Source organism: Salarias fasciatus, chromosome 20, assembly GCF_902148845.1.
Source record: "Salarias fasciatus chromosome 20, fSalaFa1.1, whole genome shotgun sequence".
NCBI classification, from domain to species: domain Eukaryota; kingdom Metazoa; phylum Chordata; class Actinopteri; order Blenniiformes; family Blenniidae; genus Salarias; species Salarias fasciatus.
In genome coordinates, this window is record NC_043764.1 from 18,962,373 (window position 1) to 18,988,818 (window position 26,446).

The following is a 26,446-nucleotide window of genomic DNA, read 5'->3' on the forward strand; positions in this document are numbered from 1 at the left end:
AAATCTTTTTTGCATAAGTTTGTGTAAATTCATGTCCTGAATTTAGAAATATTTAGAAATAATGTAATCATGAGTTCGCAAATTTTTTTAATTTTTTAATTTTTAATTTTTTTTTTTTTTGGGGGGGGGAGCAACAGAAAAATTTAGTTTCTTTAAAACCTCTTTTTAATCAAGATATAATTCTAGGTGAGAAAAACTTAAGTTAGCTTAAGCTTTGGTCTTCATGACTGATAATTTTTTCATGTTACCCTTAAGAAACTTTTAGGGATTTTCAAAGTGGGTCTACAGCTCACCTCAGAGACATGCTGTAAAAATGGGAGGAGGGTCCAGCTGCAGACCATCTGCAGCCAGACTCTCTTGGCGAGCTTCCCATATGCCTGAGTTTCACTCAATACTTGGATGCCAGTGGGATTATGTCAGGTCAAACCAGCAAATTTCTGAAAATTTTCCATTTTGTACTAAAATTCTAAATATTTTCAACATGTTCAACATGTTTTCTTTTGTTTGTCCTGCTCAAAGTGCTGGCAAGAGGCTGAGAGAACTCACATTTATCAATGAAGTCATTTCATTTCAGTGCAAGATTTGGACTGAAAACCTTTAATTTTGGTTGCAAAATCAACTTGCAAAGTTATCAAGCCTACATACATGATCTGCACACAACGCATGTTTTGAATCATACTTAAAAAAAAAAAAACAGGAAAGGCCACAGGGAACCATTAACAATGACTTAATTTGTCATCTTGCTCTCAGGAAATCCCAATGAAGCTTTAGATTACAGACTTCTCCAAAGGAAACAAGCTCTCAAAATGAAACATAATCTCCTGGCTTCAGGTTTTTTTTTTTGTTGTTGTTGTTGTTTTTTGTTTTTAAGTAAATGTTGTCTCAAAATATATTCACCATGATAGTTGATATTTTATGCAATTATTTCCCGAGTAAACAATAGAAATCTGTCAAATATGAATACAGGCAAAAGTATGCAGTTACAGTGAACTACTCTGTCAAATTTGCTGATAATTTTCACTCAATTTCCATTCATAGAAGTAAGTCAGCCTCAGACTGTGTTACAAGGTGGGGCATAAACAGAATTTTGGAGAAGAGAGCCTTCCCATCACCAAAAATATCAATAAACCTTTCATCAACACGTTATTAATTGGAGTTAGTTCATGTTGCAAATTTTGAAAAAGACCATGATTTATAAGACTATAATCCTCTCACACAGAGCAGCGTTTTATCTTTACATTGAGATTATGGCGGTGATGTTTGTTCCATGCTTTAGATGATGTCCTCTCTTCTTGCTAACCCAAATCTGAGCAGCTTTAGCAAGGTACAAGGTAAGCCAATAAGATTTTATCTACTTGCCATGTCACTAAGGTCCTGCCAGGGCAGGGTAGTAAAGCTTCACAGTTCAAATTAAAAAAAAAAAAATCTTCCAAACATTTCTAAGGGAAATATCTATCAGTTTGAAGCCCATTCAGATAATCTCATCAATCTCTGATCAAAGGTGTGGTCCTCATCATGAGGCTGTGGTTCTGGGGCCAGCTGATCAGGTCAAAGGGTAAAAAATGATTAAAGGGGTATTGAGAACCACAGTATGCAACAGGCAGCTGAGGACATGCTCATGTAACCTTATAAAATGAGTTTTGTTGAGGGGTGGGTGCTTTGCTTTTTTACCTGTGAGTAAATAGGATTAGGAGTGTAATCTGGGGAGTCAGAAATAGCCTCATGGTCACCCCTCCATAGCCAGAGAGTCAGAACCTGAGCGGGAGGACGCAGTCTTTGTTACTTTTTCACAGATTTAATTTGCTCACATGATCTGCCATCTAATTAGTAGAGAAAGCCTCTGACAAGGGCGCTCACGGGGTCCGGCGGACTGCCCTGCTGCCCCTCTTCTCCACACAGGGATAATCACATCAAGCAAAGCAACAGGATTGACTTCTCACAGAGCTGGACAGGGAACAACGTCAGAGCTGCGGAGCTTCACAAAAGTTGGCATAGCAAGCCGTGATTCAGATGTGCTCGGAAACTGCTGCTGCTGGCATCTCAACCCACCTACAAAAGGTAAATTGGTGTATTTTAAAAATTGTTTTGTATTTATAGTTTTGTATTTGTTGAAGTATAACAGTGACAAACCTTTCAAATGAATTGTCTTATCTGTATTTGTGATGCTGATCTGTTTTTTGATAGTTACTTGCTAAAAATGTTTCTCAATCAGCATGTCTATAAAAGCATATTTGAATCATTACTCAGTATTTTAACCTCTGAGAACACATTGATTAACATCTGTGCTGAAGTTAGAATTAACAGTTCAAGATAGTGAGTTTATTCTTTGTATTGCTGTCACTTCTATTCAATATCAGAAACAGTCAATATCGGGAAACTTTTAAGTCTCATCTTAAAGCTTATCTCTTTAAACAGGCATATTTACTCAAAACTACATCGGTCTGCCACAGATGCCTTAACGTTTCTTTTTGATTATTATTTTTCTACTTATTTTTTTACTTGTCTGACTGTATTTTGTTCATTGTACAGTGACTTTGGGTGTCCTCAAAGAGGCATGATTATAAAATGTGCAATGTAATATCACATTCAAGGTGGATATGTGCATCCAGGCCTTGCTATGACCATCAGCCTGAAGGACTGTCCATATGGCACTCCCTGTGAAGACAACAGGCAGCTCTCTGATGGAATTCAGTAAGTTTGTATTTAATTTAAATTCAAATGAATTATCTGATGTGTTTTTACTTGATGCTGTGCTGTAAAAGTATTTCAAATATGGCCGAAGTGTAGCTATTTTTACTGGACGTCCAGATGACAGACTTGTAATGCCAGACAAGGATTAGACACTTCTGAGTGAGCGCTTGAGCATCAGGATCTTGACTATTCAGGTGTCACAGTGTAACCTACATTTAAGGTCTTCGCTCTTCACTGCATTTTGCATATATTATTCTGCTAAGAACCCCAGAATGTAGAATCTCCAGCTTTAATATGTAATGACCTGAAGGCTGTCTCTCTCGATCTACAGTCAGTGCCCCGAGAGCAAAGTACACAATAGTTGGAGAAGCTATTCGCTACGTCATCCCAGGACACATGCAGTGCTCCATTGGGTGCGGAGGCCCAGCCTGCAAGTATGACAACCCCAGTTACTGGAGTGAGGACCAGCAGGCCATTAAAGGCCTCTACTCATCCTGGTACGTGTGCTTCTCGGTCCCAAACTGTCACTTTTCAATAAAATGTCATCTAATTTAAAGTGCTTTATTTTCTCATGAATGATGTTGGTGAATTGGAAAAAATGTCAGGTTTCTTTACTTCATTTTTGTTTTAGGGTAACTGATAATCTTCTTGCAACATCCAGACCCTCGACTGAAATTATTGAGAAGTATAACATTATTGATCAATTCAAAAGGTATAAAATACACATTCTCATTGATTCAAAACAAGTTTAAAAAAAGACTGTCAATTGACTGGCAATTATTTCTTTTCTTTTCTTTTTTTTTTGTAAAGAAATGGCATCAAAACAGTGATCAATCTGCAGATAAGTGGTGAACATGCCAGCTGTGGGAATCCTCTGGAGCCCGAGAGCGGCTTCTCCTACCGCCCGGAGGTCTTCATGGAGAACAACAGTAAGTGCTTTGTGTAATCATTCAGGAAACATGAATTTTTTCACAGTTGTAACCAAGAACTTGTTAAAATTTCAGTTTATTTCTACAACTTTGGCTGGGATGACTACGGAGTGGCCAACCTGACCGCAATGCTGGACATGGTGAAGGTCATGGCCTTTGCCCTCCAGGAGGGAAAGATAGCGGTCCACTGTCACGCTGGTCTCGGCAGAACAGGTACATTTGTAAATAATTACACAAAAACTGATTTCAACTACTATTTATGCTATCAGGATTGTTAAGTATTTCACTATATCACACAGAAATATGAATTCCTCGCTCTTTGTACCCCAGGTGTGCTGCTGGCTTGCTTCTTGGCATTCGCTACCAGAATGACTGCTAATCAGGCTATTTTATATGTCCGTGCCAAACGTCCCAACTCCATCCAGACCCGAGCTCAGCTGCGTTGTGTCAGACAGTTCGTCCAGTTCCTCATCCCTCTGAGGAGTGTGTTTTCCTGCGCCGAGCCTCGATCCAGCCCGGTGACTCTGTCTCAGTACCTGAATCGGCAGAGACACATCCTGCACGGCTGCGAGAGGAAGGAGCTCAAGCATCTCCCGAAGATCATCCAGCTGGTGTGCCGGCTGCTGCTGGACATCGCGGAGAACCGACAGGTGATTGAGGAGGACATCTTGGAGGCTCCTGATATCCAAGATCTAGAAATGACTCTCAGCATCATTGAGAAAATGGGCCCCGAGGTGTTTGCGAAAGAGCCTCGCCTGCCGGGCACGCCCACCTTACCCAGGCACTACAACGAGCCGCCCATCTTCTACCACCGCAAAAGTCTGAGCTACAGCGAGTCCGACTTGCGGCGGCTGGGATCGGAGCTGAACCTCCTCACGCAGTCGCTGGCCCCCCTGTCACAGAGTAACGTGGAAATGACCATTTCTCCCACCGCCTCTCAGTGTCAGCGCTGGAACAGCAACATGTCCGACGTCTCCCAGAGCTCCGCCGGCTCGCTCTGGCAGGTGAAGAACGTGGAGAAACAGAACGACGTGGCCATCCTGCTGAAGAAAATGAAGAGGAAAGTCATCAAGCGAAGTGAGTCGATGGGAAATAACGACATCAGCAAGAAGGGGAGCATGTTGTCCAGATGGAAGGCAGAGCAAAGGGAAGAACTGGTGATGAACGGGAGCAAAACCAAAATAAAGGAAGACGACCAATCAGAGAAATCAGAGGTTCCCTTCATCACTCTGCAGTCGGAGTTGTCCTTGGAAGCAAGGCACCTGCTGGCAGCGCAGGCTCTGGCGGTGGACCTGTTCCTTGACGGGGAGGAGGAGCACAAGAGCAAAGTGTTCGCCTGGCAGGTAACTAATCATTAACAGTAAAAAAAACACAAGCTGGAATGTATTAAGTTGGTTAGATTCCGTTTATGTTTGCAAATGTCTGACATGCTGTCAAAATGTGTGCAGGCAGAGCTGAACCAGGGCGGGGCATGGGAGCGGCTCTGCATGGAGAGGGATCCATTCATCCTCACCGGACTCATGTGGGCCTGGCTGGAGCAGCTGAAAGAGCCGGTCATATCCATCCAAGAAGCCAAAGCCCTGGACCCGGACAACGGTGACGCTGGAAATATCCTCAACACACTGGACAAGGTCAGAGTCATTCATATTTACCAGAACAGCAAAAGGAGCCTGCACAGCGGTGTTGTCTTTCACGCCACTGTTATTCCCTCATTAGCTGTTATAGGCTCCATCAGCAACACTCGGGGAAATAGAGTGTGTAGTATTTGTGGGATGGAAACCAGGAATGTGGCATGAACTCTACAGATTCTTCAGTTTTAACAAATTCAAATCTTTGTCCCTTCAGGCTCCCAAAGAGACTTTAACCTGCATCCTGGACTGCATGGCCCATCTGCAGGCAATACCAGAAGAAGTTGAAAAAGCGTTTCTGAATCGCACAATCAAGGCTTTCACCTGGGTAAGTAAAGATAAACACCAAAGTATTTCAGATTTAGCTTCAATAATCTATTTTATTTAATCTGAAGTTGTCTTTTGTTCTAAGACTAATTGAATATTCTTTGTCTTTTGACAGATGGATGTTGCTTCAGAGGATGAGGGGAAGGTGTACACATCCATGTACACCGTCTTGAAAAGTGTCCTCGAGGACGAGAAATGCAGGCTCCTCGAAACAGAAGAGGCAGCTACAAGTGCCCTCCCTCTGACATGAGTACCTGCGCTTACATGGATGTGAAGGACTGCCTGTCTAAAAGAGGAATGGACATGATTGTGCCAAGTTTTCAAAAGAAAAATAATAATGTGGAAGAAAAAGCTTTTTCAGTGTTTATTTATTCATTCATAGTTTATTGGAAAATTACAACATATGTAAAGCAGTGAAGAACAGAGAAATAATGTCTGCATTTCATGACGCCTTAAGCCACGCCATACCCATTACTTGCATAAATACACTCCAAAATTGTAGCTACGCTCACAGACTTTGTGTGTTGATCACTCAAAGCCTTTCCTACAATTTCTGTACCGTTCCCTTTATTGTGAATATAGTCCTCCCCACGGAACACCTAGAATGAATCTACCGGGTATGGTAAAGTCAGTTCTTGACTGGGGCTGCGATGCTCAGCAGGTGAAAGAATAGGCCTTTAAGACATCTTTACCATCTAATCCCTCCGCTGAAGCCACGATGCTGGAGTAGTCACAGGCAACGCGAGTGAACCCTCTAGAACAGAAAAGTCAGATGGTGAGATATATAATTGATAAAAGACAAAAAAAATACATGTGGTCAATCAATCAGTAATAGAAACTAAAAAGAAAAAAAAAACCTGAAGATGTCAGAGCATACGGTACCTGGACATGGTGTGAGAGCCTCCCAGCAGGTGGTATTGGCTCTCCAGCTTCAACCCTCCATCAGCGGCACGTCTCCACGTCAACACTCGTAAAGAGAGGTCCTGAGAGGCTGTTACAGCACGGAAACTGTCCTGCAGAAGTGAAGACAACACAGCTTGTCGTCACAAAGATAGTGCATGGAAAAACGGAGACACGTGGAGACATGTTTGAATGAAAACACACACCACACATATGGAAGTGATGGGCAAGTCGTGGTCGGTAAAACTTGCAAGCAGGGCTCCTTTCAGAGAGTAGACACACAGCTGATGACCTGCTGCCAACATGATGCAGTTGCTGTCTCTGGCCTCGAGGAGGATCTGTGTGTGCCTCATGTTCAGACTCACAGGGAAGGACTCCACCTGCTGGACTAAAACAGAGCAGCAAAGCACATAATAGAAGCACACCATCATACACGTTATGCATTTATTATGCGTTATTGAACATTTTCATTTCTAAAATCCATTGTAAATCTATTACAAATCTCTAAAACTACATGATAAACAGGTTAAATCCACAGTGTCCAGCAGCAGTGAAGGTTTGAAGTTAGAGCAGGTTTTCCTCGATGACTCACCAGCTGACTGCTCGTTTCTCATGACTGATTACAGGATCAGGAGCAAATTACAGGTGATTACGCACATATCTCAGTCCTCACCCTGGATCTCCGACTTGTACTTTGTCTTTTTAATGCTGACATCAAAGACAGTGAGGGCATTGTTTCCTCGTGGCTGGCTGTGGTGGACGATGGCCAGCCTGGCAGCCTGGCTGGGTATGAAGACAGCAGCCTGGCCCCCACTGACCGGCAGAGACTGGCACAGAGGGTCTTCGTCCTCGGACGGAGAGGTCAGGCTCTCGGTGTAAATCACCTTGAAACAAAGCAAACAGAAAAAAAAAAATCCACATGTACAAATGCTTCTCCTGCTTTGATGCACGCACACATTGTTTTCTTCACTCTGTGAAGAATAACATGGAACACAAAGAAGCAGGAAACACACACATGCAGTCATGCTGGCAAAGACAACATGAAATACCTTTGGACTTAAATCCCTGCTGTCCTTGGTTCCAGCAACAATCCACTTCTTGTCAGGAGAAACCAGGAGGATGTTGACTCCGAAGGAGTCGCACACCACGACGCTCGATTTTTTGCTCAAACTAGAATCAGCTAGTGTGCACACTGACCCCATGTTGGTTCCAACCTGAAAAATATCTCAATAAATTATTGCTTAACAGAGATACACCCATATGCTATTGTTATTTTTTTTAAAGCTACTTACAGTTAGAAACCAGTCGTTGTTTATATTGTACTGCAATAACATGCAGTGTGGAGAAGCAGTGGGAAAGGAGGCCACCTCCTGACCGGTCTGGCCCTGCCAAGTCTTAATGAGGCCGGTAGAGTCCGCTGTGATCACAACTTCACGCTGCTCGTCGCAGATAATCCCCGCCAAAGGGCTCTGCACCGGACTGGACCACAAGCACTTACCCTGAGGAAGAAAAGTGCAGCATCATGACAAGTCCAATTGTATAGCAAATAGAACACACACACGGCTGTTTGGTTTAATCTGGATTATGGGAGTAGCATGACAACCAAATTTAAACACTTGAATGACACATCCCATCTATATGAAAAACATACTTATGGTAGATTATCGAGGCTTTCCAACATGATCTGCTAGTACTAACCCTCGAGGTTTTTGTTTGACACATTTCCTGAATTAACTACTGATGTTTGCATTTGCTTTATCTGTAAAGATCAATAACTATAAGTTAAAAAACTAATACTTAAATCAAAATCCATAAATACACTCTCTGTATATTGACACATAAATACTAGACATAACTAAACCGAGTTACTGTTTTACATTTTGGATATTCCATGCTCGAACTGTCCCATCTGTTGAAGCACTGCAGACTGTGGCACTGCTGCTCCAGAGGTCCGGATTCTGGCTCAAATTCCCCTGCAGGTACACGAAGCCAACCACCTTCCCTGATGGACAGGATGACCCCACAATCAGAAGACAGGCATTGTCACATTGTGGAGAGGAGACAGTCCAGTAAAGGGTAAAATACATGCTCTGCAGAGGCCTTCGATCTGGCCGTCTTCGATTTGCTTTATACTTTAATGCTGTCAAAACCTAGTGTGCAAAAATGTTTGTTTCATATATAGCCTATGTAAAATTTTAAAGGGGTCCAGAATCATTAATTGTCCTGCACAACATAAAACTGAAATGGTTGGATCACATTTTCCAAAGTTATAGCTGTGAACTGCAAAAAACAAATATATCGAACAATGTGGGATGAAACTGGAGTACTTGTATAAAATCCTTGTATGCAGAGAGAACATGCAAACTCCAAATAGTAGCCAAGCCAGAACTGGAACGGGATCATTTCACTGTGAGGGAAGAGTGCTGACCACTACCCTAAATACAAAGACCTGAGTAGTTTGACCACTCCTGAATAATTAAAATGTGATAAGAGAAAAAGAAATGCATGCCCACACAGAAACACGCTTCAGTATATTTTGTTGTATATTATTTTTCACTACTGAATCACCAGCTTTCTGAACAATTTAAAGAAGCCCAGATTAATTAATGAAGGTATCAAACACAGAGAAATAAGATCTTTCAACAACTGTTCATAAACTGTAAAGATAAAAAAATAGAACCAGCAGAGAGAGAGAGAGAGAGAGAGAGAGAGAGAGAGAGAGAGAGAGAGAGAGAGAGAGAGATCTTACCAGTGTGCCCCCTGATGCTTTTGCAGGTGTACCCTCCAGTTGAACCTTTAGTCATTTTCATCTCCAGGTGGGATCTCCGCAGGTAGTACCTCTTCCACGAGACATCCTCCTGTCCACTGCCCAGCACGGCCAGGTTACAGAAGCTCCACCTCTGCAGACACAGCCTCCTGTGGAGAGATGGATGGATCTTCACTACATTCAGGCTCACCAAACTCCTGCTCCATCACTCACGTTTTGAAAGACAACAAACCTCCACAGCCACTGGGTATCCGCAGCTTCATGCCAATCCTAGGAGGAAAAAAAACCCATAATAATTGAGAAATCGGCATAGCTGTGACACCTTTTCCTGAAACTGACTTTACTTCCGCACTGCTTACCTTACACACACTTGACGCACTGATTAAGTCCTCCTCAGAAAGAAATGTGAAAATCTGAATGAGACAGTCACCGATCAAATACGGCTGAGAAGCAGCCATGGCGCCTTCGACAAGTGTAAAAGGTTTCAACTGTCACTTCTCTAGGAAATTAAAGCGACATCGAAATGCAGCCTGTGGTTAAACTACGGGAAGTTCGCAGGGACAATCCGGCTGGCGCTGCAATAACCTGCGATGTGTACATGTCGCCACTAGGTGTCGCCATTGTAAAAGGTTGGTGGTCTGGAGTCGCGTCTGGTCGGGAGGCGCACTGTGGCCAAAACGCACTAAATTCATAAATATACAAACACAAATGTACGTTTTGCACTTTCACATATCTAAAAACATAAATAATGCAATGCGAAATGATTTGTTTAATTTCTCTGAGGAAAGAAAGGGTTCAAAAGGTTTAATAATATGATTTCCTTTGACGTGTATATATTATTTGCAAAAGTTTGTCAACAAGATGTTGATTATAGGATGCAAGCCTGACAATAATCCGTTAAATTATAATAACTGTGTGTCACCTTAATAGGATAAGTCCGATCTTCCGGGAATAATAACTAAATAAATAGTCCCTATCAGTCAAGGTGAATCCATAGCGGAGGAGTGTGTAGACCTTTGTGTGTATGAGTGTGTGTGTGTGTGTGTGTGTGTGTGTGTGTGTGTGTGTGTGTGTGTGTGTGTGTGTGTGTGTGTGTGTGTTGAGATTCAGCCCTGGCGGGATTCTTCAGCAGGGCCCCATGTCTCTCCTGTGAACACGCCCCAGATAGATGAGGCAGATATATAGCCAGGACCTGCGGGTAGCAGAGGAACTGAGACACTGAGATAATCGCACTTGCTCACCCCAAGGGTTACTTACCTGTGACACCAGCGCAATGACAAGAGGGCCCGGCGAGCGGGGGGCGCGCACAGCCAGTCCGGATCATACCTCAGTCGGTTTGTAAAGAAGAAAAAGAAAAAAAAAAAATCCCCAGCGTGAAAGTATTTTGTATGCTTTTCGTCATTTTGGACTTGCTCTGGAGTTACCTGGCTGCTGATCGGACGGAGGAGAAGCGACGCGGGTTGTTCAGAGTTATTAATCAGCCCCACAAGTCGGTGCATGAACCTGAGAGCTGGGCCGCAATGAGTCGGAGAACACGACGCTGGATTTTAAGAGTTTTACTTTGTTTAGGGATTGTTTATTTGAAAATTGGGTGAGCTGCGTTCATTTGCCTCCTCAGTACTTTTTGTTCGCAGGTTGCTCCCAAACACTGAAGACTTTTGAAACTCAACGGATAATAGATTTAAAAACTTGGAAACAATAAGGATTGGATTGGATCTATAATGAATAATAATTTTAAAAATAAAATGAAATTTAAAAGATAATGTAAACTCATCACATTCATAGTGGCTGAGTGTTTATAACGTTTACTTCATATAATAAATCTTAAAATCTAATTTTAAATTAAATCATTGCCTCTGCTGACTATTATTCTACCTCAAGGACGTTAAAACGTTTCTTACCACTAACCTCTAATTATTAAATAAACTTTCATCATACCTTTTATTTATTTTTTTCTAATATCTATATATGCCATTACTATTTAGGGTTAAATCAAAACCAAATCATCATTAATCATGGATAAAATCTCGGTGACTTCGTTGTCTCAGTATTTACATCTTCCTTTCACAGTGGCTTCTCGTCGGTGGTGGCCCTAGGTGCGAGCATAATCTGTAACAAGATCCCCGGTTTGGCCCCCAGACAACGGATTATCTGCCAGAGTCGCCCCGATGCCATTATCGTCATCGGAGAGGGAGCCCAAATGGGCATCAACGAGTGTCAGTTTCAGTTCAAAAACGGGCGCTGGAACTGCTCTGCGCTTGGAGAGAGGACCGTCTTCGGAAAAGAGTTGAAAGTGGGTATGTTGCTGTCTGTTGACGTTTGTTTATTATTTGAACGTTTTGAACACAGTATCTCGGTTTCGTTGCGCCCACGACGCGCTGGCACAGATGTGTGCAGGCTGTGCGTAAAATGCGCACAGCTTTCCATCATAGGCTCTCTTGAGACTTACCCCCAAAAAATGTGGAACCCTCTCGAACACTGAGCTTAAGTGAATAAAAATAGACATTTTTAGACATAAGTGACTCGAATAATGTTAAAAAAAAAAAGTTTTTAAGTTGCAAAGTTGCCTAATTTATCTTAGAATAATGTGGTAACTGGTGCTTGTACTACACATCAAACCTCCAGACAAAGTTCCCCACACACACACACACAAATAACACAAATCATCATGTTGCCCTGCATTATTACATCCACTGCCGATGAAACATGCCTTAAGGAGCCAGTGTCGTTTACATCAGGCCTAGTTTTGCTCCAGACTTTTCATTGAGCAGGGCTTTCTGAGCATGTATAAAAGGTATCTGAAGCCAGCATTGTAACAGAGCTCTTGTGAATGTTGGCAGCCTTTCTTTTCAGCCCGGCAGAGTCTCAAGAGACACATTTTCACTGGTCTTTATCCTGTCTAGCGATGGGTGCTGTGGCTCTCACTGTAAGGACGTAGATCTTACCACGGGTATAAGTTACAGTGAGGAATAGCCAAGAGGGAGGCAGGACTTGAAAGTTCAAAATCAGAGAAATGATTTGGTTCAAATCAGCATTTCTACTGCTGAGAAAATGTTTCCTCTGAAAAGGGATGAACTCCAGGTGATGCTGAAATTATGGTTGCAGCCTTGTGGTTTCTTTGTGGGACACAATGATACAATGATGGATTATTGTCTGACACTGAATGTGTTGGAAAAGCTTAACTCTTAACCATGGCAATCTGAACCTTTTATGTAATGTTGTCTTTCGATTCACCAAAAAAAGAAAGTGGTTTGGCACCAACAAAGTACATTTTGCCAAACTAGTTTGACATGTATAAATAATTTTGCGTCATTTTTGTGCCGTCTCGAACTGGACACACTGAGAAAACACAAATATCTTTTTTGCACAATGGTCAGTCCCTTGGACCAGCTGTTTGAGGCCGTCCAGCCCGCTGCTGTTGGAGAGAAAGGATTATCTCTTCATGCTGCTGAAACTGAAAACAGGGGTTCGACAATCTGCTCCTTTATGAATGAGTGGTTTTAGCCAATCGAGAGTTTTGCTCTGTGTTTCAAAGGGAGGACTTTGAGTCTATGGCGTGGACAGCCATACCAAATAGATTGGTTTCACTGGTCAGATTAGCGTAGAAGGCGAAGGATGGTAAATGAATACCATTGTTGATGCCCAGGCCGAGTGGAGCTGGGTAACTTGCAGTTTGCTCTTGAAGTAAAGGAAGAATGGCCGGGGAGCTGACATAATGTGAATGGAGAACGCAAGGTGCACCAGATCCGGAGGCCTTTTGGGCCTCAGCTATGTTTGTGCTTGAACTTTGTTGTTGCGCTGAGCTGTTTGAGATGAGGTTAATACGCAGGCTTTATAGGGTTTATTGAGAGCTTCGTGATTGATGGTAAACTGGCACTCCTTGTTCAACTTAATACAGGCTTTTGAATTTTTTTTTTTTTTGCCTAATCTCTTTTAAATATCTTCCATCTCTCATTACAAGGTTATGAAGAATTCATACCACCTCCTGTGGTGAACCCATGCACTCAGAACTGTAGGGGAAAAATTAACAACGGTGCAGTCAGAACTGACTGACTGCTCTGACACACCTTCTTTTTTGGCCGTGAGCCCATCGAGTCTATAAAAACGTCCACATAATTGATGCCTCAATATGAGTTGTTTTTTTTTTTTTTCAATGGCAAGGGCACACATCCAAGATGTTTATCAAAAACATGGCAGCTTTTACATAGTGGAGCGGGTGGCAGGAGGAAGCACAAAGGAGGTATGATGTTTGTTTTGAACAAACAGTGACTAGAGGAGTTTATTTACAGAGCGATATGATGGATGTTCCACTCCGCAATTTCCTGTTTGCATGATAACGAACGATAGGTCAGAAAAATTAAGTTCCCCACTTGCTCCTCTTCTTAAAAAAATGCACACACATTCTGCAAAGTTGCACGTATTTCTCTTGTTTTACCATTTGGCTGCAGAACTTTGCTTCAGCATCAGTCTCTGTGTCTGAATCCTCTCAGATTAACCTTTAGTTAATTGTCGATATTTCCGTGTGCGTAAATGATTTGTTAGCCGGACTTTGGTGGAGATAACAGCAGAAAGAAGATTCTGATGTCTTTACCTTATGAGTTTGCACAGAATGTCACAGTTTCTGAGCGGATCAATAGCCCTTCCTTGCCGACAGCCCTCTTATTCATACAACTCTGTTGACTATACTGCCAGCAGACATTTTGGTTCATGGGCAGGACAGTTTCCAGGTCAGGTTTCAAAACACTGCAGCCCTTGAGTGATCTGTCACTAAGACTCTGATGTAAGCACACACACTGTTAATAATTGATCTCTTTTGCTTATTTAAAAATCCTCTAACTCACTTATTGTATTTCCTTTGAACTCAAGGCAGAGGCACACTGGGTTTCTTCTGCACCCACCTGCAGCACTTTATTTATCATCTTTTTTCTCTTCTCCTCCAGGAAGCAAAGAGGCTGCGTTCACCTACGCCATCATCGCAGCCGGCGTGGCTCACGCCATCACCGCCGCCTGTACGCAGGGCAACCTGAGTGACTGTAGCTGCGACAAGGAGAAGCAGGGTTTCTACAGCAGGGACCAGGGCTGGAAGTGGGGAGGCTGCTCGGCAGACATCCGCTACGGCCTCGACTTCTCCAAAGTATTTATTGACGCTCGGGAGGTCAAGCAAAACGCAAGGACTCTCATGAACCTCCATAATAATGAGGTGGGACGCAAGGTAAGCGAGAAGCGAGGCAAAACAACACATTTAGTCGCAGAGACTTCAAAGGTTCCCTCACACTTTGGCTTGGTCGTCAGTGGCTTTGATAGTCTTTGCCATGCTCTGGTTCGGGTGAAGCTTGCCAGAATGTTTGGGCAGTGAGGCCAAGCTCGAACAAGAAGTGGAGTACAAGGCTGCTTTTAGGGGAAGAGCTTTCTAAGTGGCAGGGTTTGATTACAGCCCTGATCTCAGCACTGAAAACAGATTGACACTGTACAAAAAGGCATTCGCCCTGTCCCCCTCATGTTTTGCACCGCTGGGACAGTATACTGTTACCTTTATGACAATCCACACCCAGATTTTCTCCAATAGCTCAAACCCACATCAAGTGCAATGTGGGTGTTTATTGCTTGGTCGGTTTGATTATGATGGAAAACTAACCCACTTTCAGTTCAAGACACTGTGACCTGACTAGACAGTCATGAAATATTAACGTCAGTTTACTTTGTTGCATACAAAACATGTTTAACATTTTCATCTTTTTGTAAATGCTGTACGCTGGTGTTGATTACTAACCTGGTTAACTTCCTTGGAAAAGGTTACTGGTTACTGTTTCTTTCTGACTAACTGATAAATGTCACACTGCCAAGAAGAAACAATGTAGGCTATTCAAATCACAGCTGTTTCACAGATATCAGGAGCAGAAAAGGCTTGTGCTCTGTGCAGTGGCTTGTCTGCAGTCATGGGAGAGAGTGCAGAGAGTAGTCAAGAATCAGTGCAGACCAGAACCTGCTCCGAACTGAGTCAAGTGGTCCTCAGTATATAGTTATATAGATTTGTTTTCAAATGTATGATGCTGTTCAGAAATGGAACGCACTCCATGCTTTGTGTGGAAAATAATCTTCTCTAAAGATTTCAGGTGTGTGGAGTCAGAATATACAACCGCCAGGCTGTTTCACACAAAAGCAATTTTACACTCATTTCTTGCTTCAGATCGTGCAGACTTTACCTTCCCCTTTAGGCTACAAATCATTTAGAAAGCACACGGTGAGGGCCGGTTTGACTCCGGGGTTCCTCGGTATTATCCGACTGGTTTCTACGGCTGAAATCATATCTTTTATCTCTCTCTACATCTCTCTTTATGTTGTCTTATTGCTGGCTGTGCTCTGAACTACAGCAGCCAGTTACACTGTTTTGTGGCTTTGTAAACCATTGCATTGTAAAAAATAAGATATCTACAATTACAGTGTAGTTAAATTGTAAAGTACAGTTACAGGTGATCTAATATCAAAGAAAGAAAGAAGGAAAATCTGTGTGGCAGCAAAAGATTTCAGAGGGCCAAAGAGACTCTGGGAGGTCTAGAAGTTAGAAACTCTGTCCAACAGTTAAATCAAGGTTGGGATTGGTGAAGAATAAAGAAGCAGTTTTTTTTTTCTTTTTTTTTTTTTCCCAAATTAACCCATATCCTCTCTCTCCCTGCCTGACTCTGCCAAGATGCCCTGATTCACACGACCAACACGTCCAACGCTGCGGCTGAAAAGCCTCCTCGGACACAATTGCACCGAGCAGATCGTTTTCTACATGCGTTTCAGGACCATTGATTCAAGCCGCCTTATCTGGACAGCTAAATTGCCTCCCAGGGAAAAGATCGGACTCCTGGATGTGAACTTTGAGCAGTTGCACTTATTTCCCATTCTTTGGGCTAATAAATAGACCCTCTGTTTTGATAGCCCCCCCCTCCTTTATTTATGCTAATCAAAAGCAGTGACACTGAGCAGGAGCGCCGTTCACAGCTCCTCGGTGGAAGACAGACAGACAATGGCTGTCACAAGTGTTGGTCACAGAACAACTGATGGATTAGGGAGTTGAAGCCAAGGTTTTCATGAAGTGGTTTGCTCAGGGAAGAGCTGCTTTTTTCTTTTTTTTCCCCTTTTTTTTTTTTGGTTCTTGTTCACACGTTTGTATTAGGGTTTTACTGTTACAGTTCACTTGCCAAGAACACGGAGACATAAATTTGTCCTGAATGGCTCCCAGGGACGATATTGCATACCAAACACCTAGCGATTCAGGAAAAAAAGGAAATTGTAATTGACCTTGTTGCCAAAGAAAAACTCCCATTTGAGTCAGTGGCACTTCTCATTGTCATCGGCTCCGGCTTTAGCAGTAATCCTAGTCACTCGGCGCCTTGTACAGTCACTCTTGACATTTGTGTGTTGTGTGTGGTAACTACACACACAGAGCCTGAAATCTGATACATTATTTTGGCTTCTGTGTATATGGTATCACACTGCTATGTGGTGGGGCTGAATTTAATCCCCGCAGTCTATTTGTCAGCCGCATTGTTTATTAAATTGCACGTTTGTCACATGCTCTGGAGAGAGACAGCTTTGCACGTGCAGTCTTTTCAAAATGGTGAAACATCAAGATGAATTGTAACAGCAGTTGGTTTAAAACCATTAAATTGTGAACGCTCCCAACCCATCACGAGACAGTAACAGTCACTCATCGGCGGCGTTATTACCAGTTGTTACTGCGCTGCTAAGTTGTTTTTTTGTGTGTCTAGGTCCTGGAGAAGAACATGCGGCTGGAATGCAAGTGTCATGGCGTCTCGGGCTCCTGCACCACCAAAACCTGCTGGACTACACTTCCCAAGTTCCGCGAGCTCGGCTACATTCTCAAGGAGAAATATGCCCGTGCGGTACACGTGGAGCCAGTCAAAGCCAGCCGCAACAAGCGCCCTAAATTCCTCAAGATCAAGAAGCCTTACTCTTACCGGAAGCCCATGGATACGGACCTGGTGTACATAGATAAGTCGCCAAACTACTGCGAGGCGGACCCCGTGACGGGGAGCTTGGGGACACAGGGACGGGTGTGCAACAAGACTATGATGCAGCACATCAGCGGCTGTGACTTGATGTGCTGCGGCCGGGGATACAACACACACCAGTACTCCCGCGTCTGGCAATGCAACTGCAAGTTCCTGTGGTGCTGCTACGTCCGATGCAACACCTGCAGCGAGAGGACAGAGGTCTACACATGCAAATGAGAATATTTATTGGATGGTGCGTTTGTTGCGTGTGTGTGTGTATGTGTGTGTGTGTCTGAGTGTGTGTGTGTGTTCATGTTTTGTGTTTTCATGGACGGACTTTACAAGAAGGCTGTTGCTTCAGTCTCTTCGTACATAATGAGGAACTACTGTACTGTGCATGCAGTAAGCTGAAGAAAGGGCGTCATGATTCTTTTGCACACAAAGCTCTTCACCCCTCTTCAAGCCCCCCCCACCCCCCCCCCACCCCCCCTCCTCCCTGGAAGAAAATGTCAAGACTTTAAGCTAAATGGACACGTACTGACATTTGGACTTGTTTGGACTTTGCGAATGCACACGGGCTGTGGCAGATGTGATGGGCGGGACGCGCCGCTGGAGCTCTCACCCTCTGTGCACAGACGACATGACAGCCATCTGGAATATTTAACACGCTGTACTTAGAGAATGGAAATAATTAATATTAATTTATTCTATAAAGAGCTACTGATTTTATCCGTTATGGATCAGAAATAACTAAATGTCATGAGGTTGTAGTTTATTAAAGCAATCAAGATGTGTCCTGGGTAAAAACACTGGCTATGAATCTGCCTGGGACCATGTGTTTGTAGAATATTTTTTTTTGTTCCAGGATAAACTGCTGTAGGCTACTCAATCTGACCTTCTGACCTTCTCATGAGTTTGTCTTCCCTCTCTATGCTGCTAGTCTAGAAAAAAAAAAAAAAACCCTACTTGTGGAGGTAGAAGGCTGTATGCTGGACTGACTGTCTTCAACTGCATGGCTCACTTCAAAGCTGATTTTTTTTATCTCCAACTCCAATTATTCAGCGATCAAAAACACAGGCACATTTTTCCACGTTTTGGTAAATATCGGTTAATAGAGTTTATTTTGTAAAAACTTATTTTTATATGAATGTCTTATTTATATCTTTTTTGCATATTCAGTGTCATGTTCTGACCGGGACGCCTGTTTTTCTGAACCCCGGTGAAAAAGAAGCGGATACGCCTGTACGTTGGCCCGAGCTGTCACTGCCATAGCCGTATACTGTACGTCATAGAGCCTGTTTATTTGTGTTCAAACGACTGTGTTTACTGCATTTCATGACTACTACTGATGGAATACAGGAACAGAATAACACTAACAAGACATGACTTCCATTATTTTGCCTCCGAAAACACACCGCCTTTTGTGCATGACAGAATCACACCGGGATTATGTCCTTAAAGGAATTAACGACGGAGACTGTTCAGATTTAGAATTAAACAGGCCTGCTCAGTTGTAATTTTCCAGTCAATTCGATTTAATGGAGCTGAGGAGTGATTGTAAATCAAAGACCGAGAACACATGTTTCATCATTTTCTTGCATTAAATTAGAATTTCATTTCAGCCGTTGGACTTTTAATGGCTTAATTGCCCATTGAATGGGAATAAGTTAGGTTTTGAACAAACTTCGAAGTAAATCCTGGTTATAAATGGCCGTGTTGCGGTTGGCTTCATCTTCGGGCAGTTCGAGGCATCATAAAATACAGATAAACGGTCTGAAATATCACGCGGTCACTATGGGAATAAATCAGCTTCTCAAAGGGACACCTACAATGTGTGCATTACGGTGCATAAAGAGAGATGCTCTTTGAGAGGGGGGAAAGTTATTCAGGCTTAATTGAGGGCCCATCTTGCAGACTGGGAAGCAGTTGAATGTGTCCGAGGAGAAAAGTGTTTGTGCTCTAATGGTAGGGTACTGGAGTAATTGATGAGGCCGGTCGGGCTGACTGTCACAGTGATGACTTGCTCAGTCGGGGGAGTGGGAGCTGTCAGGTGATAGATGACTCGCACATCTGCTTCATTCACTCCTGGGCCACTAGTTGCTACAACAACTCCAGCGCGGCGGAGAAAATGCAGGGCAGTCTCCAAAGAGAGGCCAGTCGACGTGTCAGGGAAATGTTAACGACGCGAAAGCCCACAGTCGTTACAGATTCCACTCTCATCGGCCTGGAAGTGGAGTGAGGCGACGGGCCCGAAGGTGTTGACGGAAAACCTGCTCCCAATAATCTCCTATGACTGACAAATGGAGCTTGTAAAGTTTTCACCTGTGCTGTGTTTCGGAGGATTTCGACACGGACGCTTTTCTCGAAAAACAAAACAAAAAAAAAACTCCACCTTTTTATTACTTGCTTGCTGAAAAAAGTTGAGACGCACGGAACTCAAAGTTGTCCAAGTCTTGTGTCACTTACCGCAATGAACTTCCGAGAATAATGAGGAAAAAAGGGCAATGAATGGATAATCACAGGCTGGCTTCTCGTCCAAGAGACGACAATAGACCCACGCACAAGAAAAGACTGCTGTACAAAAAGGTCTAGTTAAAGCTAAACTAGGGTTTTGTGTGTCAGATGCACAGAGCATTATCTCATGAAGAAAACACTTGCATCTGAGAGTCCTTTCTGTGTGTCATCTATTTACTCACAGTGATCTAACGTTTTCAGTCCCGGCTTTGAGTGAATTCCCTGAATGCGCTGCTCGGAAATCACAAGCCGACTTTTACCTCCTGCTAAAACGGGAAGATGTGCGCGATTAAACCTCTGGCGACGCGACTCGCAATCCTTTTCGTAAAGAAAAGAAAAACAGTGCAGTTTAGCGACCGCTCCAGATAATCCACCTGCAGTGTCTTCCAGTCAGGTGCAAAACACACAGCGCACGGAGGCCACCGTCGCTTCATTCCCGTTGAGTCACAAGCACAAAGTACTACCTTCTTTGATATTTCAGTCTAAGTCAGACACCCTGCAGGATCACTGAAATGCTAATTATACTCTTAGCCGTGTTTCTCCATAAACAGGACCGGGCCCATGCCAAGATGTTCAGGGGTGTAATATCCATGTTGCTCTAAAGTGGGGTTGCGTTCCCCTTTGGAGTTTTGTTTATAAAAAAACACGCACACGCAGACACACAAACACACGAGCTCGCCCATCACCTGCGGTACAGTTGGAAATTGGTTGGTAGCGGCAGATTTATGGTTAGCAGTCTGGCTCGCTCCCTTTGTTATTGCTGGAGGTCTGCCGCAGCTTCCCGATCTGCTCCCATGACCCGCCGCACCGGGGCAGCCCGGCAGCCCGCTCCAGCCAGCAATTAGTGTCACCGTCAACAATGAGTCTTTAAAACATATTTAAACAAGACCCGTCCTGCTCTGTGTTTTATCATTAGACGGAACTCGACTGCAGCTGTGACTGAGCGGACACTGAAAGCGGAGGTGAAGATGCTGATTTCTGTCTAAGAGAAACAGTAAAAGGATAATTCAGATTTTAATCTACAGATTAAACACCAATAGCATCTTGCAGTTGCATTTCCAAAGAAAATCCGTGTCTCCTGAGTATATACCACCAGTGCATGAGGAAATGACTCATAATTTCACAGTAAAAGAGCTGTTAAATCATACATCTCGCCAGTCTTTCATTAACACACACACTAAGTGTGTGTGAACTATTCTGTTTCAACAGTTTCCAACATTTCACTCAAACGAGTGGACAGCGCTAAAGACAATAATTTGAGGGAGGGGGGGAGGAGCCAGGCGACGCGCTCCTCAGCTTTTTCTCTCCCCTTTGCTCTCTCTGACCATAAATCTTCTGACACATGATTATGTCAGTCATACTTTTGTTTTTTTGCTCTGGTTGAGACATGCACAAGCACCTGAGCCCCGCACAGTAAATTGCAGAGCACAAGGTTGTCTTTATGTGATTCCAGAGATACTGTATGGGTGCAGAGCTCATTCAGGCACTCTCTTAACCGCGTGCTGTTTGAAGGCTCTGCGATGGCAGCTCCAGATAACCGACAATATCCACTCCCCACAAGAGAGATCCTCAACTGTTTGGCCCTCACAGGGTCTATCTTACTTCCCATGGTCTATCTGATTTTACAGGTAAACATAGTGGTCAAATAGCTCCGGGGTATTGTTAGAAGCATTAAGGTTAGGACACGGGCTGGATAAGGTCTCTTCTTAGGGGGATTTTGAGGGAGCCACTCGAATCAACATACCAGCCCGCTTAACATGCCTTTGACAGGGGGTGAAATAGTCTATCAAGCAACGATAATATCCCCGAGCAAGAAGAACTTTGAGTGAGCGTGTTAAAAGTTACCTTTAATGGTGTCTATTGTGTATTTATCAAATAATCTGAGCTCCCCCCCACATATGATACTTTTCCTTGATTTTGGAGCAGGGACATGGAGGAGCCTCGTTCTTGGTCCTTCTCCGCACACTCACTGAAGATGTCACCTGAGCTGAGCTTACAGTAATCTGTCTCGGGCATCCTGACACGGGATGTTTTGAACCAAAACACCAAACTCACTACAACCCCGTAAGACCCCGAGACGCTTAGGAAACATCGCAGATAGACCGTCCGGCATCGTGACGGTCAGCTCTGGCAGCCTCTCAGTGTCCTTCCAGGTCAGACGCTTTTTACTGAGGTTTGAAAATGAAAGCAGCACACTACAAAAAAGTCACACCCAAGATATGTTAAAAAAAAAGAACCAAAATTGGTACTTTCCATTCATACATTAGCAAATCAGCTGTTCGGCCACTATTGATGGCAGCTTGATTTTTAATTTCTACCATCATTGGAAAGCCACACAAACAAGCTTTCTGAGAAGTAAACATTCTGTGTGTACTTTACTGATGGTGTCATAGCTTCCAAGCTGCTGTCTGTTGGCAGAGTTCAGAGGGAGTTGCGATGAATTCTCTCCTCTAGCATCTTGCAACCTGTCCAGACACGTTCCTAAATGTATCACTGCAGAAAGCCATGAAACAATTTGAGCTGATGCTGCCAGTTTAAATAACTAAACCGTGTGGTCAGAGCTATTATATCATTAATCTTCCCCCTCTCTCTCCACTCATGCTTTGCCAAGATATGGAAACACCCTCACCTCCAACCCAAAGGAGGTAAAGAGATACCTGAAAGTACTTCTTTTGATATGGATCCCACAATGCTGGTGACAAAAAAAAAAAAAAAAAAAGTGTTTTGAAGTCAGTGCCGCGGACCGTTTTCAATCATATCTTTGTTTTATTCTCGCGGCTGGATTGAAACATGTAATCCAGAGAAGATGTTGAAAGAAGGAAACAGTGTTGTCCTACAACAGAAAACCTGTGTGTATAGGACACAGAATATTCCGAGCAAGGGGTTAATCGCGTTCACAGTTTGTGACACTGATGTCATGAACTGTAATAACCACTTGTATGGGAGTTTTATGTCTGTGGCTCCCTGTAAATAATAGCCGGTGTTGGCTGTAAACAAGGTAAAGGCCTCTGCTGTCTGACAGGTGGTATCTCAGGTCATTCTGCTCATTCCTCTTAACATATTTCTTTTTTTTTCCACTTGTCACCTTTTCCCCACTACAGCAGAACCTAAATCCCCATTGATTTAAAAAAATCAACTTTGAAAAACCCAAAATCGAGACAAGTCGGTACTGCGCTGGACCGAATGACCTCTGAGTCGTGGAGGTCACCGGGTGACAGTGCTAGATGAGGCTGTGACAGTGCTAGATGATCCGACGGTTCAGGCCGGGGTCAGAGGTTTGTCTGTCGGCCAGGGGGACACAGCTGGATGCTCCCGCTCGGAGGTCAGCCTCAGTGATGGTAATGAGATAAAGAATAGGACAAAAGGGGAGGAGGGATGAAGAGGGCGATGAAGGGGAGCTCACTTTCACCGGCCTTTATTGATTTTAAAGAGGCTTTATGCCTACAGTATGCTGATTTATGGTTATTGTAATGTTATATTGCCGCCGTTGTCTTGGGAAAAACAAGTGGCGTGTTTCTGGGCGGCCATCCGTTGGCGAGAGTCTCCTCCTGACCTAGTTACATCCGGAATGAAAGCCCGATGGACTGCGAGCGCTGATACTGTGCCAGACAATGGCAAATACTCTAAAGATTCTCTGGCAGGAACTTTAGGTCTGTCGCTCTTTTTGAAGGTTAGAAACGACCCCCGTCGCTCACCGGCGGTGAAACACAGACAGAAAACTGCGCTGTGGGAACCTCTGAGTGCATGTATCGCCGACAGTCGCCACCAGAGTGAAAATATGATCCGGACGGCGATCTAATGTCATTTGTGACTCTTGATGGGGAAACAAAAGCAGTTGGAGCATTGTCAGCTGGCACAGAGAGCGCAGCGATCATTTCCATCATAAATCACTGCTCTTCAAAAGGAGAGGTGTCTGGTGACAGGGCAGGTAGGAGGAACAAAGCGCTGTCTGCAGTGGCGGAAACTCACACTGGAGGCGGATCCTCAGCTCGCAGTCTGAGCCGCCGGTTTCTGTTTAAGAGACACCAGGTGACTGAGACAGGAAGATGCTCTCAGAAAAGAGTTTTGTTTGAAAACTGGATCAAATCCTTCTTCCTGGATTAGAAAAATATTGGTAGGAGCCATATAATAATTGCATCCATTTTTCTTGCAGCATTTTTGCGGAATAGCTGAATCATGAGGGTGATATAAAATGATACCATGAGAGCAGTTTAGTTAAAGGCTTTAAAACAAACACAATCAGGGGAAGGTGTGGAGAAGCTCCTTAAAAAACCGGCAAGTGAATTTAATTCACTCTAAACAGCCTTCATGACACATATTATCCAATGCAGCTACTCTAAAGGAGACTAATGATGCAGTTAATGACACTAATAACAAATCCTGGACGCAAAGTCTAAACCAGAGCAGAGTGGCACAAAGGCAGCAGTGGGAGGCATTATACTATATATAAACCAATAGTAAGCAGTATATAGAGAAGCCATGAGCTGCCTTCCACTGGGCTGGCGAGGACAAGACAGATGAAAAGTGAAACAACTGGGCTTCCCTTTCTCTCAAACTAACAGTCATCCCGGTTGTGCAGACAGCCTGAGGGAACAAACATGTTATAACGTGAACTTATGATTTCAGGAGGATTAATTTGGCATGTTTTCCTGTTTTTCACTCTAGTATTGGTGAATATCACATTTATATGAGTCAACTGAGATACGATCAAACATTTTTTCCTTCCAGGGAAATTTTTTTTTTTTTTTTGCAAAGAATGCATTCTATATAGAGCTTTTTTTATATATATATATAGCATGTGGTCAATCTTATACAGAAATCAGAGTAGGAAGTTTGTTTAATTTAGAGAATTTTAAAGCTATAATTGTTCAAACATGTTTGGCTTTGACACTTTGTTTTCAGCATTTTGTATCATGTTTGGCACAGTCGGGGTGTTTTGCACCAACTTTGAACTATAGCTAACACTCTTGTTGGGATTCCCCTGAATGTATCAAAGTTGAAGTGATGTTCATGGGAAAATGAAAATGACTTTCCTTACATTGATCATTTTACCTTTAGGTAAAGTTATTTGCACACGATCAGCCGTATCCACTCATTCACACACACAATCACACCATCAGGATGAACTTGTGAACTTGGATCTTTCCCAGAGAGACCTTGATAAACTGACCGAGCAGAAAGGAAATTGAACCATTGACATTCTGTTTCTATGATTCACAGCTACTTCATTCAAAGTGTTGGTTAATGATTCTCAGATATAAATCTTTGGCTAATGCGCAGGAAATAGTAACTTTTGGAGTTTGGGCAAATAAAAAGACCGCAGTACAAAATTCACTCCTCTGATTTTGTGAAAGGAGAACAGATCTTTATTTTAAGGTCTATAGGTGGGAAAGACATCAAAGCGTCCCTCCTGTTGTCGCTGCTTCATCCTGTTCCTCTGTCCTCATCAAGTCAAGCAGTTTCTCTCTTAAAGCAAATATAAAGGGAAAAAGAGTCAGAATGTGACAGGTATGTCAGTGCGTTAATGACAGGTTTATCTTGAAGAGAGACAGAGACAAACATTACCTCAGAGCTGCCTCCTCTCCAGCCGCTGCAGACTTGCCGTACACCCCAAAGACGGCGTCAGTTCACCGAGTCTACGCTGATCTGTCCTCGGGGAAATTCCTTTCTACTACTGTCCCTCTCTGCAGCAGACTGTAGTTGTCAGTGTTGGGTCATATGATGATATATTTGTGTGTCTCAGTGATGGAAAAAATTCTGCTATTGTGAGCACATGCATGAACAGCAGGGCTGAGAGTTTGAAAACATGTGCAAGGTTTAGACCGGGGAACAGACAAGGTGTGTTAGATAAGTTTTTTTGGATTATTCAGATTATATTTTCTCTAAAATGATGTACATTGGAAGGTGCTGGGAGTTGGACATGTCTCATTTTATCTCTTGTGTTCACAAGAAACCTACGCTGTTCCACACCTGGACAAACTCCAGAGCCCTTCCAGGCTGAACCAATGACAGAAAGTGAAACAACAGAAGTTACCTTGTGCTGAGAGTACCTGGTTGGATGTACAGTACACTGCAGAGAAGACTCTGTCCCTCCTTTGTAGGCTGCCTCAAAGCCAGTCAGGCAGGTTTCTGTAATTACATGAAAAATGGCTTTGGTCCCTCCGGGGTTTTGGCCACATTTGAGAGACAGAAGAAATGTCTTTGCAAGTTTGTGTGTGTGTGCGAGCGTGTGTTTCATAAAAAAAAAAATTTAAACAAGCAATATGTATGTGCGTCTAAATGAATGGCCGTCCCTCCTTTTGTTTTCTCAGTGCCAGAAAGTTCCCCGCGGGCTCGAGCCTGACACAGACGTCAAAGTGGCCTTCAGCACATCTTTGATATAAACTAGACGACAGTCAGTCAAGTTCAGAAACCCACATCAATCACATCCAAATTACCGGATCTGTCAACAACGCGGACATGAGCGGTTGCACCGTTACAACTGTTGCTTCAGACGGTGTAAAAACCTCTAAACGCCACTGGCATCGAGCATCCTTGTGGTTTATTCCTGAAGTCTTTCATGATTTGTGTTAAATTGTGTGAGATTCCTCCCTAAATCCAGGTGATCAATCAAAACCTTTCCAAAACAAGCCTTGGGCAACATATTCAGGAAAAACCCTGCTATGCGAGAGCTGTGGAGGAGAAGAT

At 43.3% G+C, this 26,446-nt stretch overlaps 3 protein-coding genes across 3 annotated transcripts; 2 read left to right on the plus strand and 1 right to left on the minus strand.

Annotated features, from left to right (window-relative positions):
• Window positions 1-2,645: 2,645 nt before the first annotated feature.
• On the plus strand, window positions 2,646-5,825 carry ptpdc1b (protein tyrosine phosphatase domain containing 1b). The gene is made up of 9 exons (XM_030119713.1): window positions 2,646-2,691; window positions 3,023-3,188; window positions 3,323-3,403; window positions 3,502-3,620; window positions 3,696-3,833; window positions 3,951-4,963; window positions 5,069-5,251; window positions 5,466-5,576; window positions 5,691-5,825. The coding sequence occupies exons 1-9, from the start codon at window positions 2,646-2,648 to the stop codon at window positions 5,823-5,825; spliced, it is 1,992 nt and encodes a 663-aa protein (XP_029975573.1).
• A 110-nt stretch (window positions 5,826-5,935) lies between these two features.
• Window positions 5,936-9,787, minus strand: fbxw12 (F-box and WD repeat domain containing 12). Its single transcript, XM_030118671.1, has 10 exons — window positions 9,602-9,787; window positions 9,475-9,512; window positions 9,225-9,391; window positions 8,353-8,477; window positions 7,768-7,974; window positions 7,525-7,689; window positions 7,149-7,359; window positions 6,682-6,863; window positions 6,458-6,588; window positions 5,936-6,329 (listed from the first exon to the last, which is right to left on the minus strand). The coding sequence occupies exons 1-10, from the start codon at window positions 9,698-9,700 to the stop codon at window positions 6,230-6,232; spliced, it is 1,425 nt and encodes a 474-aa protein (XP_029974531.1). The 5' UTR covers window positions 9,701-9,787; the 3' UTR covers window positions 5,936-6,229.
• Window positions 9,788-10,443: 656 nt separating this feature from the next.
• On the plus strand, window positions 10,444-18,763 carry wnt7ab (wingless-type MMTV integration site family, member 7Ab). Its single transcript, XM_030119491.1, has 4 exons — window positions 10,444-10,833; window positions 11,313-11,539; window positions 14,183-14,454; window positions 17,000-18,763. Exons 1-4 carry the CDS (start codon window positions 10,631-10,633, stop codon window positions 17,480-17,482), a joined length of 1,185 nt encoding a protein of 394 aa, XP_029975351.1. The 5' UTR covers window positions 10,444-10,630; the 3' UTR covers window positions 17,483-18,763.
• The last annotated feature ends 7,683 nt before the right edge of the window (window positions 18,764-26,446 follow it).

Excerpts from the sequence above, each read along its gene's own strand:
- wnt7ab (XM_030119491.1), top strand. The coding sequence starts at position 10,631 with ATGCTTTTCGTCATTTTGGACTTGCTCTGGAGTTACCTGGCTGCTGAT. Across the intron at positions 11,540-14,182 it reads CGGAAAAGAGTTGAAAGTGG|GAAGCAAAGAGGCTGCGTTC; the intron begins GTATGTTGCTGT and ends CTTCTCCTCCAG. Across the intron at positions 14,455-16,999 it reads ATAATGAGGTGGGACGCAAG|GTCCTGGAGAAGAACATGCG; the intron begins GTAAGCGAGAAG and ends TTGTGTGTCTAG.
- ptpdc1b (XM_030119713.1), top strand. The coding sequence starts at position 2,646 with ATGGCACTCCCTGTGAAGACAACAGGCAGCTCTCTGATGGAATTCA. Across the intron at positions 4,964-5,068 it reads GCAAAGTGTTCGCCTGGCAG|GCAGAGCTGAACCAGGGCGG; the intron begins GTAACTAATCAT and ends AAATGTGTGCAG. Across the intron at positions 5,577-5,690 it reads CAATCAAGGCTTTCACCTGG|ATGGATGTTGCTTCAGAGGA; the intron begins GTAAGTAAAGAT and ends GTCTTTTGACAG.
- fbxw12 (XM_030118671.1), bottom strand. The coding sequence starts at position 9,700 with ATGGCTGCTTCTCAGCCGTATTTGATCGGTGACTGTCTCATTCAGATT. Across the intron at positions 7,975-8,352 it reads GAGCATGGAATATCCAAAAT|GGTAAGTGCTTGTGGTCCAG; the intron begins GTAAAACAGTAA and ends TTTCTTCCTCAG. Across the intron at positions 6,589-6,681 it reads CCATCACTTCCATATGTGTG|GACAGTTTCCGTGCTGTAAC; the intron begins GTGTGTGTTTTC and ends TCACTTCTGCAG.